The 18,776-nt window shown below is 38.9% G+C and overlaps 1 protein-coding gene across 1 annotated transcript in view; it reads right to left on the minus strand.

Moving 5' to 3' along the window:
* LOC127423623 (attractin-like protein 1) overlaps nucleotides 1–18,776 on the minus strand; it is a 165,667-nt gene that overhangs the window by 135,649 nt on the left and 11,242 nt on the right. Inside the window, exons 2-6 of the mRNA XM_051668087.1 lie at nucleotides 6,652–6,735; nucleotides 6,254–6,367; nucleotides 2,000–2,128; nucleotides 1,504–1,712; nucleotides 110–284 (exon numbers count right to left, since the gene is read on the minus strand). Of these exons, the coding sequence (XP_051524047.1) occupies nucleotides 110–284; nucleotides 1,504–1,712; nucleotides 2,000–2,128; nucleotides 6,254–6,367; nucleotides 6,652–6,735 (711 nt within the window). The remainder of the gene's footprint in view (nucleotides 1–109; nucleotides 285–1,503; nucleotides 1,713–1,999; nucleotides 2,129–6,253; nucleotides 6,368–6,651; nucleotides 6,736–18,776) is intronic.

Genomic DNA, 18,776 nt, shown 5'->3' on the forward strand with positions numbered 1-18,776 from the left:
ATGGAAGCGCACATGCTAATGGACATTTTATTGCCCTTGTGCATTTGATGAACCTGATGATAATACTTCAGGACAGCAATCTGAATGTAAGGTAAGGCTTATTGCTTACTTTAGAACCATCTGAAAGTTGCTGTAGTTAAATGTGTAGCCGCCGACAACCCACATGACCTTTTCTTGTACCACTGCCTTATGGGACGCTCTACCCAGTGAAGCTCCAAATGGCTTCACTGTAGGCATGATCCAGTAAGACTCTGTGGAGGGGACTGTTAACGAGCAGTCTGGACCTGAGAGAGAGTGAGAGATAGAGAGGAGAGATAAGTCACAAGTATATTAATCTAGGTCCCTGTTTTCAAATGGTAACATCCGTCTTTGGTAATTCAAATACAAGTTGAATGCCACTGACACCTAGTACTACTATAAGTCTCAGATGTAACTCTTCTCAACACCTGTGATCAAATTTTAACAAGGGGAGGGTCTTTGATTACATACAGCACTTACTACATCAGTGTGTTCATTAAGTATGAAAAAGTTTGCACACTGTTGCTCCTAAATATATTTAAATGAACATTACATTTCGAATGTAATGCTCAATGCTATTTTAGTCTTACTAACTGAACTTGGGTATGCATGCTTCACATGATCCATGTTGCTGCATGGTGATATCAGGAATACTGAAAATATGTTGAATAATGCAAATGTTTTGTGAATATGGGCCCAAAAAAATTAATCTATTTTTTTTTCTTTTTATAGGATGGCTTTTTTTTTTCTTTTTTTTTAAAGCTTACCAGCCAGGGCAGCTTAAAACCCTTTTTGTAGCACAATCATTTTATGTTATGCAGGTAGGCTGTCCTTTTGTGTAACCCGGGATGCATCAGGATGCATTAGCATTCATACTACAAATATAATGTAGCCAGCAATTGATCAGATCACAAAACTCATTGGACTCATTTAGTGCTGTCCATTTATGATCGAATCGCTCAAGACAGACGTTAATACCATCTATAAATAAGCCCTAAGATCTCTGCATCCTTCTGACTTTATATAGCAGGTGTGACAGCTTCTTATCAACTCTTCAAGGTCATTAACATGACCATTCACACCTTTTCTGACTCGCCATTTCCTGCATCTCCTTTCGCGGGGCTTAATGAGAAGTTGGCCAGAGAGGCTCATGTCATTACATCAACTTTAAGATGGCCTGGTGTCAAGCTTCCATCAGGCTTAATTGTGCATTTGACACTGTGTGACAGTGACAAGAACTTGATGAGAATGCTGCAGTGATGCAGAGTTGACAGGTGCACCACTACAAAATCAACACTAGGGGGAGACAATAAATACAACAAAATCAAACTGCGTGATGCACAACACTCTTGTCAAGAACACCAAATGGGAAAGCTTTCAGATTCTCAAAGCATCGTTCAGATTCTTAAAGAAATTAAATAGAATATAGGGGAGGGGATGAAACAGTAGGGTGGCAATGAGAGAGGAGCAGAAAGAGTATAGTACCTTGCCAGCTGTCATTGCACACACATAGCTTTTCCCCGGTGAGGTCGCAGTAACCATGATCAGGGCTGCCACAGTTGTTCCTGCAGTATGGGATGTCGCAGGCCTCGCCCTTCCAGTACTTATCACACTCACAATACACACGGCTCGCTATTGAGTTCCCCGATGTGCACTTCCCGTGGCCCGAGCAGTTATTTGGACAGGAGTTGATTCTGTTGAGGGAGAGATGAAGAAAGAAGGTCGCTAAAAGTAAACAAGAAGGGGAACTTCATACAGAGATGTTCTAAAAAGGGTCCTGCAGTGGGGAAGGGTATAATGAACAGGACTAAGCCTGTGATTAAATTGAGAATGAAACATACCCAGAGGGGATAAAATTAAAACCCCTGTGTGATTATATGCATTCTTAGCACCTAGCCGAATCAGCAGGGTCTTTTTAATTTAGATAGTGCTGATGTCGAATGTCATTAATTTGTGCATCTCACTGTGGTCGGTTACTCACGAGTAGAATATTTCAAATCCCGTCAGGTTGTAGGCAGCGTCGCTAAAAAAGTGCAGAAGTGCATAGCCTGAGTTGGTCTCCACTTCAGGGACTGTCTCGTTCCCTTTCACTTCGGGGACAATGAGACCACTGTGGGACAGTTAAAGAAAACTGGTTAAGAAATAATCCCTTGTGCTCTCATGAAGGCAGTAGCTAATTCCATTTGTCATAATTAAATACATTGTGTTGATATCTTTTTTTTTTTTTTTTCTGAAACAGTAAATTTTCCATCTAATTAATTACATGATCGCATTTATAATTATTTGCTGACAAAGGCCCTCATATAACAATACCTTAATATATAATGATTAAAGAATTATAAATAGTTGTATTAAATAATTATAAATATATTATAAATATAATAATTTAGATAATTAAAATGCATTACATTATTGTTGCAAACACATAAAGCATTGATAATGCCAGAGGTGTCATGTCTCTTCAGACTAAGGATAAACGTGCCCCCTTAGATTTTTAATTCAAGATGATTTTGCATGGATTATTTGAAATTCCAAAAACATATTTGTACCTTTAGATATTTAAATTAAATGATTATTGCATGTAAAAAAGAGTGGCTGTGGCAGAAATCTTTATTCACACTTTAGTCTAAATGTTGTCAGTCCAATCATGTCACATGTTCCACTATAGACAGTGTCCCGTGGCTGCTTCAGAGATCGCACTCACAGGGAAGGTTGAGCACCAACGGAAAGCGTGGTGTTATGATAATAAAAATGTATTTATTGCATCAACTTCAGTGCAGTTAATGTTTGATAACTATGTCTGATCTCTGAGGAACAGTCAATAAGTTTTTTCATAGTGTAATATAGATGGGTATAGTCTGTTTTTGTTTGATCGGCCGCTGTTCATTTCCTTTAGTGCTGAAATGTATTTGACAGGTTTTGCAGCATCTTCACACAGTCATTTCGTCATGTTCAAATCTTTGTTTCAGTGTGAATCCTCTCCTTTCCTGTCATTATAAAAACTTTAAAAAAGGCCAAGGTTCCATATTTTCAATGGAATAAATGTGGCAGGTGGCAGCGCTTGTCAAGCTCGTTCACAAGACATCGGCCGCTTTGTCTTGCATGACTGCTTACGGCACACACAGCGCAAGATAAAAATATGTGATCTTTTTGCGGCTGCTGTGTGTCATTGACCATCTCACACAGAGAACTTTAATTAGCCGGCATTAAACTTCTATGTATTTTCTGATCTCATCGATCGCTACCTGTTTTGTGTATTGTGTGGTCTATATTGACCTTGGTGCCACCTAGGTGCATGACTACCCTGGATAAGACAATACACAAAGTGGCTTTAAAATCTATTTATTCTTCATTTCCATATTATCGAACATGAGCCTGTCATTGACCTACAGTCCACAGCAATCCATTTTGCAACTGGATTCATCAATCTAGGAAATTACACTTGTGCAAAGGAATTTTCCCATTGGGATAAATAATAAAACTTAACTGAACTGTCCAAGATAGATTTATTATGCATCAGACAGACACTTTTGGTGCTTCTCACATTGGTTGTGTTGCATCATAAACACAGTGTTTTAAGGTCACTATGTCACTTTAAACGTAGTTTGAAACCTAGTAAAACACATCTTGAGATCTTTGCATTCGGAACCAGCTATTTTTTTTTTTTTTATATACCCTTTTTCTCCCAATTTGGAATGCCCAATTCCCACTACTTAGTAGGTCCTTGTGGTGGCGCGGTTACTCACCTCAATCTGGGTGGTGGAGGACAAGTCTCAGTTTCCTCTGCTTCTGAGATCGTCAATCCACGCATCTTATCACGTGGCTCATTGTACATGACACCGTAGAGGCTCCGCATATGGAGGCTTATGCTACTCTCCGCAATCCACGCACAACTCACCACATGCCCCATTGAGAGCGAGAACCACTTATCGTGACCACAAGGAGGTTACCCCATGTGACTCTACCCTCCCTAGCAACCGGGCCAATTTGGTTGCTTAGGAGACCTGACTGGAGTCACCCAGCACACCCTGGATTCGAACTCGTGATTCCAGGGGTGGCAGTCAGCGTCAATACTCGCTGAGCTACCTAGGCCCCCTCGTCCAGCTATTTTTAAACTCAAGAAAGTGTTCTTATCTTGTGCTGTAACTGGTGTCAAGCAAGCACAGGGCCTATTGTGGAATAAATATAATTTATTCAGAAGCAGAAGTTTTCCAGGAAGATGTGATGCAATCCTGTGCCGACTTACCTATATTGTTTTTCTTGGAAAATACCTTTAACTAATTCTTTTTATTTTGTTTTATTTTCTCCCCAATTTGGAATCTCTCTAAGTCCTCGTGGTGGCGTAGTGACTCGCCTCAATCCGGGTGGCGGAGGACAAATCTCAGTTGCCTCCACGTCTGAGACCATCAATCCACGCATCTTATCACATAGCTTGTTGAGCGTGTTACCGCGGAGACATAGCGCGTGTGGAGGCTTCACGCCATTCTCCGCAGCATCCACGCACAACTCAACACATGCCGCACCGAGAGCAAGAACCACATTATAGTGACCACGAGGAGGTTACCCCATATGACTCTACCCTCCCTAGCAACCGGGCCAATTTGGTTGCTTAGGAGTCCTGGCTGGCGTCACTCAGCATGCCCTGGATTCAAACTTGCAACTCCAGGGGTGGTAGTCAGCGGCTTTACTCGCTGAGCTACCCAGGCCCCCAATCCTTTAAGAAATTCTTAAACAGGAAGTTAAAAATAAGTTCACCCAAAAATTTAAATTCTGTTATGATAACCCGACCTCGTGTTATTCCAAGCCAAAAGATGAGAGAATTTCACAAAAGGAGATGTTAGCCAGAATGTTAGTCCTAGTCACAATTCACTTCCATTCATCTTTTTCTCCCATACAATGAAAGTGCATGATGACTGACACTAACATTCTGCCTAACATCTCAAGTCAATCGGGTTTGCAAAACATTAGGTAAGTTTTAATTTTACCTAAAATTCAATCAGTAAGTTTTAACTTCCTTCACGAGTTTAAGTCAGTTCTCACCAGATTACAGTTGACAAAATGCACTGAAAATTAATTGATGGAATCCTGTAAGAGTGGACCTTGCTGCTAAATCAGTTATGATGTTATGGAAAATAGATATTATGTATAGGTTATTAAAGATTATTATTATTATTATTAGTATATTTAAAATGTTTATTAAAAATATATATTTATATTAGGTTAAAGGGTACATAGGCCTACATATATTATTAAAATCGACTCATTCACAAGGCAGAGAAAAATACCTGTACACGTCAGATGAAGCGTCAGAGAGAAGGAACGTAATAGCTGCTTATAAGGATGAATTTGTCTGTTTAAAGCATTTTTCTTCACCCAGCAGTGGTTCTGGTAGCATTTTACATGAAAGCATTTTTGCTATTTCTGTCTTTGTCAAAGGTGCTGTAATCTAAGCCGCACGATGTGATGAAGCAAAACTGGACTGCTCCAATGTCGCTTGCACAGTACAGTCAGCTTTGTTGTTTATAAACAAAAGCGATCGTTTAATTGCATCGCTCACTTGCAGAGACGAGTTATAACATTGTGAATGTCAAATTAACAGGTAACATATAAGTTGAGCAAATATGCGACACCGTGCTGCTCACAACGCGCTCACACTAAACTCGACATGTTTGCTGCGAAATACTGCGAGAGACAGAGAGAGAGACTCAAGAGTATTGAATCCTTGCGCTGAAACTACAATCGTTTACAAACTCTCAACTATTGTACATGTTAATGTAAATAATTGTGTGCAAGAATTTCCCGTGTTATGAACGTGGAACTTGCGGGAATTCTTAAAATTGTGCACAACACCTGCAATACCGTGCCGAATTTCATGCCCTGTAGCATGAGTGTGGTTTGCTGTCTTTGCAGCTGCTTGTTGCCTATACAGCTGGAGTTTTGCTTACTGCCTCCTGCTGAAAACAGGTGGTAATTTAAGCTTAAATTGTTCCGATGGTAGGAATACTGTATTTCTTATTACAGTCCAGGGACATGATTAACTGTGCTAATTTTCTCATCAACTTGTTATTTTTTATAGAATTATTTGTTATTAACGTGTTAAATCAACAGCCCTATTCGCTAGCATATAGATGGCTTCAAAGCTAACAGACATGGACACAAAACACCAATTTTCATCACTTTTAAAGAATGTGACACTCACATTCTAGGACTTGACAGTTTTAGAAGACATTCTCACCTGAACACAGCTACTAAGGGAGCATAAATAGAGTCTCCGTCATAGACATACATGTGGTCCCAGCTACATTCAGTCGCAAAATGGTTAAACCGTAACCTCAGGACTGCGTTTGGGCTGCAAAACAAAGGTGATGACATAATGCTTGAGAACTTATTGCTGACTGCATAATCTGCTATGAATACACATTACAGAAGATACATTCCTGCCAAGTCGGAGGAGTTCAAGGCGGAATGTGCTCCTTCGAGCCTTTTCTGGTAACACAACACAGAAAACAACACCCTGCAAGGGCTGCTGAAGTGTATTTAAATAAGGGTTGTGCAGGAGGAAAGTGTGGGAAAGCAAAACAATGTCAAAATCTGGTGATAAAAAGAGAGAGAGGAAGATAGAGAGACACTTACTATCCTTCAATCAGCCAGGTGCACTTAGTTTTGTATTTGTAGTTGATGGGGCCATCTGTTAGGTACCCAGACGGTTCAGTCAACCTGAAAAACAAGATCATAGTCTGTGTTCAGAGGACCACATTAAGCTAAACCTGAAGGACATACTGAACAGTGTTATGTACACAAAACAAAAAAAAGATGTCAGAGGCGTAGCAGAAAAGTACTGCTGCAGTACAAGTATTTACAAAGGCAGAGATGGTTTCTGTGGTTACTTATGGCCATATGGACACAGGCTTGTGTGGGAGCAGTTCCTCAGTGATTCATTGCGGCAAATGTGCTCATGACACAGGCCCGGCCAATCAGTTGCCTCTCCCCTCCTACTGCAACAGAGCCATCGGGCCCATGGAGTGACAGCTCTTGGTTCCTTATTGCATCACCATGTAACACAAGGTCTGTCTGTGTCAAGGGCCACATTAACCACACCAATCTTGCAGCATTGTTTACCCAGACAGGACCCATTGTTTGTAGATGGCGACTTAGAGACAAATCCTTATAAACAATGACCTCAATTTTCCAGAGACACAGCTTTAATTGAACAAATTATTGCTGCTCACATAGCCAAACACTCCTCAGGGAAAATTCTAAAAGGAAATCAATCTACATGACATTGCTAAGACCTTCTGTCCTGGCCTGGAGAACAAGAAGAAGTGAGCTGGTGTTGCAAAAGCACCTTGGAGTGGATCAAAGACAATCAGCCATCAATACCAGCTTCAGATTAATTCTTAAAAGAATGATGATTTATGAGACCAGACAGGTGTGGGATCATTGTAAATAAAACAAAATACAAACTGACCATGTAAACATGCACATAAATGTTTATATTCTGGTTAAGATGTCATTCCTAATACGTTTACATGCTTCACCACCATTTAAATATTCCTGTATACATGGTAATCAGCATTTTCAGAATAAAAATTTTCTGAAAAGAAATGTATGTTTTTTAACTGCTATCCTCTTCTGGAAATAGATTTTATTTAGCCGTATGTTTAGTAATTCTGCACAGTAATTTCATCAGCTCATTAATTGAAACTGGGTATTGATACAGATTTCCCTATTTGATTCTATTCTGATTCACAAGCTCTCAATTCGATTCCGATTTGATATCGATCCATATGGTTATATTTCAGTTATAATGTCCCTTTTGCTAAAATATGAAAGAACCTCTCTACCAGCCAATGCAGTTAGTTATACAGGGGACCTTCTAACTAGGTACATTAAGAAAATATTAATTTACTAATTATATTTTATTAGTTTTCATAATTAGTCACATTTAAGCTTTTAAAAAATGAAAGAAAAAAATCTATGTATTCAATCAATAAATATATTATATTTCAAATATTATATTTAGTTTCATGTTTATTGTTTAATTGCATAATTTATACTATTTACAAGTACTTACATTAATTTGCTAAATACGTCCTAAAAAAACAGCACTGTCTCTTTAAGAAAACAGGCATGTCTGTAAAGAGTGTCTGTAAATGAGCGCATGTTAACGAGAGAGACTCGAATGGCTATATCTCTTCTGTGCTATTCGTTGTTAGAATTAATTGTTTATTTTTTATTTTGTTTTTATCAACAACTGACTGAAAAGAATAGAAAGGGTACTAAAAGTGACATTATTCAATGACAAATGCATTGCGTGGATCTCATCTTCGGATCCACCCACCCACCACCTCCTGGAGGATGATCGCTACTGAGGGGGACCCACCCACATGAGTGCATGTGAATTAAAATAAACCTAAAATTATATTTGAAATTCATCTGTGAACACAGCACAGTGGGTATAGTCTGCAGATAGCGGCAATCAACAATCATCTTTGTGGTTCCTTTACTCTCAAAATCATTTCCATCGGCCTGTGAATCATTCCTCACATTAAGTTGAGATTTTCTTAAGAGCTCTTTGAGTACTTCACAAAAATTATCAAAGGATCTGTGCCTACAGCAAAGCCGATGCAAAAGCAAAAAATCTGGCTCTAACTTTCTTGTTATAAATCGCAGCCTATTAACAAGTTGCTGAGCTATTTCTCCATTCTGTGTTCTGAATGTCTATAAGCATACACTAAGATTTTAAAGCAGTAAAAAATGGTAATCACAGTGTACCACTTCCTGTGCTGGAAAGGACATCCCTCATCCTGAAGGCTTTGAGAGAGGTTTTTGGAATGCTGCACACACTCAGTGGCCCAGCAGAGAGGCAAGAGAAGGCAACTTTAGGTGAGTCAACAATTTAATTATTCAGCAGGTTTTCATGAATCTTTTATGGACCAGTACCACCGCAGATATCTCCACCAACAGGCAGGATTAATACATATACCAGTGGCTCTGGAGCCGCCACCGGCAAGGTTCAATCAGCCAGGCTTGAAGGCTGGCCTCAGGCATTCAGACAGGGACAGGGGGAGAATTACATAAAGATTCTGCAATTCTGCACAATAGCCAATGCAACAATACAAAAGGCTTCTGTGCTTAAAGGGATAGTTCACCCAAAAATGTAAATGCTTTCATCATTTTCACACCCTCATGCTGTTCCAAACCCAATGATTTTATTTCATGGAACACAACAGATGTTAGGCAGAACATTAGAGACTGACAACCTCAGTCACCATTCACTTTCAGTGCATCTTTTTTTAATAAAATGAAAATGAATTGTGACTGAGGCTGTCCCTAACATCTCCTTTTGTGGTTCACAGAAGCAAGTAATACGGGTTCAAAAGAACATGAGGGTGAGTTGGGAGAGTTCATTTTTGTGTGAACTTACCCTTTAAAGGGATAGTTCACCCAAAAATTAAAATTCTCTCATCATTTATTCACCCTCATGCCATCCCAGATGTGCATGCCTTTCTTTTCTTCTTCAGAACCCTAAGGTTTTTCAGCTCAGACAGAAGAATATCTCAACTCTGTTGGTCCTTTCAATGCAAGTGAATGGTGGCCAGAAATCTGAAGGTCCAAAAGCAGATAAAGCAACATAAAAGTAATCCATAAGACTCCAGTGGTTAAATCCATTTTTTAAAAGCAATATGATAGGTGTGGGTAAGAAACAGATAAACAGGCACTTTCACATCTGACTTTCAGATGTGAAAGTGAAGATTTATAGTAAAAAAAAAAAAAAAGACTTAAATATTGATCTGTTTCACACCTATGATATCACATTAAAAGAAATTGATTTATCCACTGGAGTCTTATGGATTAATATTATGCTGCTTTTATCTGCTTTTTGGATTTCAGATTTTAAATAAATGAAGAGACCTGAATTGTTCAGCAATGCTTACCTTGTATCATTGCCTACACATCGTACTGGCACTAAAAACAGCTTTCACTAGCATTGAAAGGACCTAAAGAGCTGAAATATTCTTCTAAAAATTTATGTTCTGCAGAAGAAAGTCATACGCATCTGGGATGGCATGAGGGTGAGTAAATGACAAGAGAATTTTTATTTTTGGGTGAACTATCCCTTTAAGTTAAGTCCGGATGAGTTCTCTGTAAAAGGACTGCAAGGTACTACAAAACACTAACATGTAGGCATGCCAAAATGTTGACACTTCGGTGAGTCAACTCTTCATCAGCTAACTCAATCTCCACTTCCTGCCACGTGAATGGGAGTCCGTTGATATCTGCCTATCGCTTTCTGACCGTGCCTGTCTTCACAGCCCGCGACTTCCTGTGGTCGGCATGCTGCCTCCCACCACTTGTTCAATAGTCCTTGCTGTTGTGTAACAGGAAAGCTGTTTTTAGTGCAAGTACGATGTTTAGGCAAGGACATTAGGTTAGCACTGCTGAACAATTCAGGTCTCTTCATTTATTTAAAAAGCAATGGCATCATCTAACACAGTGGTTCTCACCTGGTTTTGCTTCGGGACCCAGATTTTACATTGGACATCAACTGGCGACCCACCATAGTAAAAAAAAAAAAACTTAACCTGTATATAATGCATCCTGGGTCGGAATTCCTTTAATCATGCATAGTTTTGTTCATAGTTTTCCAGTATAAGGGAATGTATCAAGTGACATTATTTTTGTTGTTGATACAGGAAGTTCTCACTCTCCTTTTTTAAAACCCTATTTATTTATATGAGCCTATTATATGAATTATCCTCTTTATTTACTCATTTCAAACATCATTCAAACAGAACATATATTACACAGGATGAAATCTTAATTTGTCCCCAAGGTCCAGACTTTAAAGCCATATGTACTTGCTCTTATATTTACAATGACATATAAGCTCATCAATACCATGGTTAGGTAAATTTAGCTAGTCTTAAATATTAATAATAATAATAATAAATTATAGTATTTATGAAAAAAATAGTAGCCAAAACACATTTAGAAATTTTTAACTACAACTGCTACTGTTGTGATAAAAATGACTTCTAATAGAGTCTACCTAATAGATGATTTAATATGAAACTATAACATTTTTGTCAAAATATTACAATTACTTTTACTACTGTAAAATCGTGAAACTATTTTGTAAAGCTGATGATGTGAAATAAAAAATAAACTTTGTTTTTGCACATAGCACAGTGTTGCTCTTTTTCTCCTCTGCTGTTTGGCATGTCAGGGTTGTCTAGTGTTTTAGAGGTTTGAATTCACTTCCTCCATAACGCTTCAAAGTAGAAAATTCTCACTAGAATTCAAATGGGTCACATCAGTTTTGAGGTCTATGTGCCGCAATATCGAGGTGAAGCCCTGTTGTTGCATGCATGCGCCAGTGTAGAGCAGAGCATATTATTATCGTGAGCTGTTTCCATTACACTCCTGCGAAAGCTTTGATCACACTGTGAAAATATCGCCATGCAGACGAGAAGCCTTTAGTTGTACGCAAGATTACCATTACATTTGCATCGGCAACCCTACATTATTACTTGGGCGGCCGCCAAAAACATTTCAATGGGAGAACCATGGCATTGTTCTTTCCCTGCTACCTGCAACCCACTTTTGGGTTACAACCCTTTAGTTGAGAAACACTGATCTAACCTATATATATTCTCCACTGTACAACCTTGGAACCAATGATCAGGAGTATGTGCTTGAACAAACAGCATACATGTTTTATTACCCAAAATTGCGCATGTGAAAATTAATCCTGAGTATTGGTAAAGTTAAATGAAAAAAAAAAAATGTATTCACTTAATTTACTCTCCCTCATGTTGTTCTAAACTTATATGGGTTTCTTTTGTGGAAAAAAAGGCAGAATGTTAGCCCCAGTCTCCATACGCTATCATTGCATCTCTATTCCATACAATTAAAGTGAATGGTGACTGTTCCATGGAAGCAAGAGGGATGTCCCGATAAAATTATTTTGAGAACGAGTACCGATAATGTAATTTTGGTACTCGCTGAGTACAATACCTGTTTTTTTGTTTTGTTTTTCTTAAGTTATATTTTGTTAAATAAAGTGCTGCATATCAGACCATCACAGATGTAAGATATTGCTTAAATATCTTAAATTACTATTGATTTATTATTAGGAGTAGTAGTAGTAGTAGTATTAACAGTATGAATATTACATAACTTTACAGTAGTGATATATTTCTGTCATACTTTTTTCCATTTAAATTGAGCTTGTATTTGATGGAGCTTTTATTTTCTGTGTAATGATGGTAGCTTTTCTGTCCAAAAAGCTGGTCGCTACGTGCCTCAAAGTGTTTATTAAACCGCAAAAGGCTGCTATTTAATTAAATATGTACTCTGTATGTGCCTCGTGTTACAACGTGAATTAGTGCTCCGTTCACTGTTATCTGCTACAAACAGAGCATGTGATGCTCATGCAGGTGTTTTTCTTGTATGACCCAAGGAGGAGCTTTAAAAGGTACGTGCAACTGGCGTCGGCACAACACTGTCTCCACACATTCACAAGTGCTCACATTTGAAGTACGCCGCACATGCAAACTATATACTTATCTAATTAAATTGCAGCTTTTGTGATTAAATAACCTCACTAGGACATAACGCAATGTGTTTACATAACGACATTTGTACATCAGATGGTATCGGTTTTTGGTATCGGAGCATTTTTATGAGCACGAGTACATGAGCACGGTATCAGACCCGATTCCAAAACCAGTATCGGTATCGTTACAACCCTAGAAGTAAGATTTAACCTCACACTGCAACAGGAAGATCTATTCACAAGAAGTTGAGAAGCGCCCTCAGATAACAGCTGCGTGATTTGAACTGCTACACTTTTACTGACAAAGGGAAATTTTAGAGGAACCACCATTTTCATAAATGTTTTTTTTTCTTCATTATTTCATAAAATTCAAAAGGACTGTGTTATTGTCCAGGATGTTTGATTGGAGTGAGATACGGAGGGAGAATGTCTGAAAGAGCTCCAAGCATTACAAAAGGACAAGACACTGGCTATGCCTAGTCCAAAACAAAATAGAGATATTTTCTATAAATATTATATGCTGCCTCCAGTGGACTCACTTTTGTCTGACCTGCATTTTGACACTATAGCACATTAACTGGCTAAACTGGAAAGACATGCTGGCATCCTCCACTGATAGAAAAGGATCTCTCTAAAACACAAAAATACAGCCTTCCACAAGGTTCTCATAATAAGTTGCTGGAATTTTGGCCCATTCCTCCAGACAGAACTGGTGTAACCGAGTTAGGTTTGTAGGCCTCCTTGCTCGCACACACTTTTTTCAGTTCTGACCACAAATTTTCAATCGGACTGAGGTCAGGGCTTTGTGATGGCCACTCCAATACCTTGACTTTGTTGTCCTTAAGCCATTTTGCCACAACTTGAGGTATGCTTGGGGTCATTTTCCATTTGGAAGATCCGTTTGCGACCAAGCTTTAACTTGAACAATTTAACTGGCTGATGTCTTGAGATGTTGCTTCAATATATCACATAATTTTCCTTCCTCATGATGCCATCTATTTTGTTAAGTGCACCAGTCCCTCCTGCAGCAAAGTACCCCCACAACATGATGCTGCCAACCCCATGCTGCACAGTTGGGATGGTGTTCTTCGGCTTGCAAGCCTCACCCTTTTTCCTCCAAACATAACAATGGTCATTATGGCCAAACAGTTACATTTTTGTTTCATCAGACCAGAGGACATTTCTCCAAAAAGTAAGATCTTTGTCCCATGTGCACTTGCAAACTGTAGCCTGGCTTTTTTTCTGACAGTTTTGGAGTACTGGCTTCTTCCTTGCGGAGCAGCCTTTCAGGTTATTTCGATATAGGACTAGTTTTAATGTGGGTATAGATACTTGTCTACCTGTATCCTCCAGCATCTGGGATTGATTTGCACATTTCACACCAAAATACGTTCATCTCTAGGAGACAGAATGCATCTCCTTCATGAGTGGTATGATGGCTAAGTGGTCCCATGGTGTTTATACTTGCATACTATTGTACAGATGAACGTGGTACCTTCAGGCATTTGGAAATTGCTCCCAAGGATGAACCAGAATTGTGGAGGTCCACAATTTTTTTTCTGAGGTTTTGGCTGATTTCTTTAGATTTTTCCATGATGTCAAGCAAAGAGGCACCAAGTTTGAAGGTAGGCCTTAAAATACATCCACAGGTAGACCTCCAGTTGACTCCAATTAGCCAATCAGAAGCTAAATGGCTAATTGCCTAAAGCCTTTACATAATTTTCTGGAATTTTCCAAGCTGCTTAAAGGCACAGTTAACTTAGTGTATGTAAACTTCTGACCTACTGGAATTGTGATATAGTCAATTAAAAATGAAACAATCTGTCTGTATACAATTGTTGGAAAAATTAAATGTGTCATGCACAAAGTAGATGTCCTAAACGACTAGCCAAAACTATAATTTGCTTGAAAATCTGTGGAGTGGTTAAAAATGAGTTTTAATGACTTCAACCTAAGTGTATGTAAACTTCTGACTTCAACTGTTTGTTTGTGTGTGTGTGTGTGTATAGATATATATATATATATACACACACACACACACACACACACACACACACAGTGTTGTGAAAAAGTGTTTGCCCCCTTCCTGATTTCTTATTTTTTTGCATGTTTGTCACACTTCAGGTCATCAAACAAGTTTAAATATTAATCAAAGATAACACAAGTAAACACAAAATGCAGTTTTTAAATGAAGGTTGTTATTATTAAGGGAAAACAAAATCCAAACCTACATGGCCCTGTGTGAAAAAGTGTTTGCCCCACCTGTTAAAACATAACTTAACTGTGGTTTATCACACCTGAGTTCAATTTCTCTAGCCACACCCAGGCCTGATTACTGCCACACCTGTTCTCAATCAAGAAATCACTTAAATAGGACCTGCCTGACAAAGTGAAGTAGACCAAAAGATCTTCAAAAGCTAGACATCATGCCGAGATCCAAAGAAATTCAGGAACAAATGAGAAAGTAATTGAGATCTATCAGTCTGGAAAAGGTTATAAAGCCATTTCTAAAGCTTTGGGACTCCAGAGAACCACAGTGAGTGCCATTATCCACAAATGGCGAAAACATGGAACAGTGATGAAACTTCCCAGGAGTGGCCAGACGACCAAAATTACCCCAAAAGCGCAGCGACGACTCATCCAAGAGGTCACAAAAGACCCCACAACAACATCCAAAGAACTGCAGGCCTCACTTGCCTCAGTTAAGGTCAGTGTTCATGACTCCACCATAAGAAAGAGACTGGGCGAAAATGGCCTGCATGGCAGAGTTCCAAGACGAAAACTACTGCTGAGCAAAAAGAACATTAAGGCTCGTCTCATTTTTGCCAGAAAACATCTTGATGATCCCCAAGACTTTTGGGAAAATACTCTGTGGACTGACGAGACAAAAGTTGAACTTTTTGGAAGGTGTGTGTCCCATTACATCTGGCGTAAAAGTATCACCGCATTTCAGAAAAAGAACATCATACCAACAGTAAAATATGGTGGTGGTAGTGTGATGGTCTGTGGCTGTTTTGCTGCTTCAGAACCTGGAAGACTTTCTGTGATAAATGGAACCATGAATTCTGCTGTCTACCAAAAATCCTGAAGGAGAATGTCCGGCCATCTGTTCGTGACCTCAAGCTGAAGCGAACTTGGGTTCTGCAGCAGGACAATGATCCAAAACACACCAGCAAGTCCACCTCTGAATGGCTGAAGAAAAACAAAATGAAGAGTCTGGAGTGGCCTAGTCAAAGTCCTGACCTGAATCCTATTTAGATGCTGTGGCATGACCTTAAAAAGGCAGTTCATGCTCGAAAACCCTCCAATGTGGCTGAATTACAACAATTCTGCAAAGATGAGTGGGCCAAAATTCCTCCACAGCACTGTAAAAGACTCATTGCAAGTTATCGCAAATGCTTGATTGCAGTTGTTGCTGCTAAGGGTGGCCCAACCAGTTATTAGATTTAGGGGGCAATCACTTTTTCACACAGGGCCATGTAGGTTTGGATTTTGTTTTCCCTTAATAATAACAACCTTCATTTAAAAACTGCATTTTGTGTTTACTTGTGTTATCTTTGACTAATATTTAAACTTGTTTGATGATCTGAAACATTTAAGTGTGACAAACATGCAAAAAAAATAAGAAATCAGGAAGGGGGCAAACACTTTTTCACACCACTGTATATATGTATATATATATATATATCACTGTAACATAGCATCATTTCTTGCCGTACCTACTCGTAGACTCTTTCCTTTGCGATCTCTCTAGTTTATCTTGGAGTTTGTCTTCTCCATAGAAGACCACATAGCAAGTAGAGTGCGAAGAGTGTGGAAGTTGCCTCAGTGTTTCCTCAATGCTTTTGATGTCTGACCATTTTTGCGAGTTTTTTATTTTTGTTATAAATTGAAGAAGTACTCCTTGTTACAGACTGTAGCTAGCCAAACTGTTGTTGTTTGGAAAACTTTACCTGGTGATAAAACATTATCCCGCCATCCCCCCACTTGATGTAATAGGCTTATGCGTAGAGACCAGCAAGCTTTCGGTGGTGGAAATGTGTGGAACAGTTAAAAATTCGCACCGGCCCAGGAATCCCTCCCCAAACCATGTTGGTGGAAAAGGGATAAATAAGAACCATTTTTTGCTTCCAAACCCTAGTATTCTCTTTAGTGAATTTTGAGTACTTTGAGTACTGAGTACCTGACTGCCATAGTTATAGTGGAATTGTAGACTGTCTGGGAGCAAGTGGCCTGGTAATTTGTCATCAGTAACCCATCATAATTTAGATGCCAAATGCATTCTTGAAATTAGCACTGACACCACTGATGTGTGTGTGTGTGTGTGTGTGTGATATATATATATATATATATATATATCAGTTGTGCTCAAAAGTTTGCATACCCTTGGAGAATTGCTAATATATGTACCAATTTTAAAGAAAACGTGAGTGAGCAGGCAAAACACATTTCTTTTATTTCTTATGGGATTTATATTCAACTGTAGGTTACAACAGAATGGCACAATCATAAAACAAAACATGGCAACAATGGAAAAAAAATGAAATGACCCCTGTTCAAAAGTCTGCATACCCTTAGTTTTTAATACTGTGTATTGCCCCCTTTAGCATCAATGACAGCATGCAGTCTTTTGTAATAGTTGTCTATGAGGCCCCAAATTCTTGCATGTGGTATAGCTGCCCATTCATCTTGGCAAAATGCCTCCAGGTCATGCAAAGTCTTTGGTCGTTTTGCATGAACCGCACATTTGAGATCTCCCCAGAGTGGCTTGATGATATTAAGGTCAGGAGACTGTGATGGCCACTCCAGAACCTTCACCTTTTTCTGCTGTAACCACTGGAGGGTCAACTTGGCCTTGTGCTTATGGTCACTGTTGTGCTGGAAAGTCCAAGAGCGTCCCATGCGCAGCTTTCGTGCAGAAGAATGCAAATTGTCTGCCAGTATTTTCTGATAACATGCTGCATTCATCTTGCCATCAATTCTCACAAGATTCCCCGTGCCTTTAGAGCTCACACACCCCCAAAACATCAGTGAGCCACCACCATGCTTCACAGTGGGGATGGTATTCTTTTCACTATAGGCCTTGTTGACCCCTCTCCAAACATAGCGCTTATGGTTGTGACTATAAAGCTCTATTTTGGTCTCGTCCCTCCAAATTACTGTGTGCCAGAAGCTGAGACGTGTCAAGGTGTTGTCGGGCATATAGTAACCGGGCTTTTTTGTGGCATTAGCACAGTAAAGTCTTCTTTCTGGCAACTCGACCATGCAGCTCATTTTTGTTCAAGTATTGTCATATTGTGCTCCTTGAAACAACCACACCGTATTTTACCAGAGCAGCCTGTATTTCTCTTGAGGTTAGCTGTGGGTTTTTCTTTATATCCCGAACAATTCTTCTGGCAGTTGTGGCTGAAATCTTTCTTGGTCTACCTGACCTTGGCTTGATATCAAGAGATCCCCGAATTTTCCACTTCTTAATAAGTGACTGAACAGTACTGACTGGCATTTTCAAGGCTTTGGATATCTTTTTATATCCTTTTCCATCTTTATAAAGTTCCATTACCTTGTTACGCAGGTCTTTTGACAGTTCTTTTCTGCTCCACATGGCTCAGTATCTAGCCTGCTCAGTGCATCCACGTGAGAGCTAATAAACTCATTGACTATTTATACACAGACACTAACTGCAATTTTAAAAGCCACAGGTGTGGGAAATTAAACTTTAATTGCCATTTAAACCTGTGTGTGTCACCTTGTGTGTCTGTAACAAGGCCAAACATTCAAGGGTATGTAAACTTTTGATCAGGGCTATTTGGGTGATTTCTGTTATCATTATGATTTAAAAAGGAGCCAAACAACTGTGATAATAAATGGCTTCATATGATCACTATCCTTAAATAAAAGACCAAAAGAACAAAATCAATGCCAAAATTTCACAATTTCTGCCAGAGTATGCAAACTTTTGAGCACAACTGTATATATACACTACCGTTCAAAAGTTTGGGGTCACTTGCCTGAGATGTTTCTCATGATCTTAAAAACCTTTTGATCTGAAGGCGTATGCTTAAATGTTTGAAATTAGTTTTGTAGACAAAAATATAATTGTGCCAACATCTTAATTTAATTACAAAACTAAAATTATATTAAAAAAAATAAATAAAAAAAAAAGTTTTTGAAATGGATGACTTGGACCGAATAATTA

This window comes from Myxocyprinus asiaticus, chromosome 32 (assembly GCF_019703515.2).
Source record: "Myxocyprinus asiaticus isolate MX2 ecotype Aquarium Trade chromosome 32, UBuf_Myxa_2, whole genome shotgun sequence".
NCBI lineage: Eukaryota > Metazoa > Chordata > Actinopteri > Cypriniformes > Catostomidae > Myxocyprinus > Myxocyprinus asiaticus.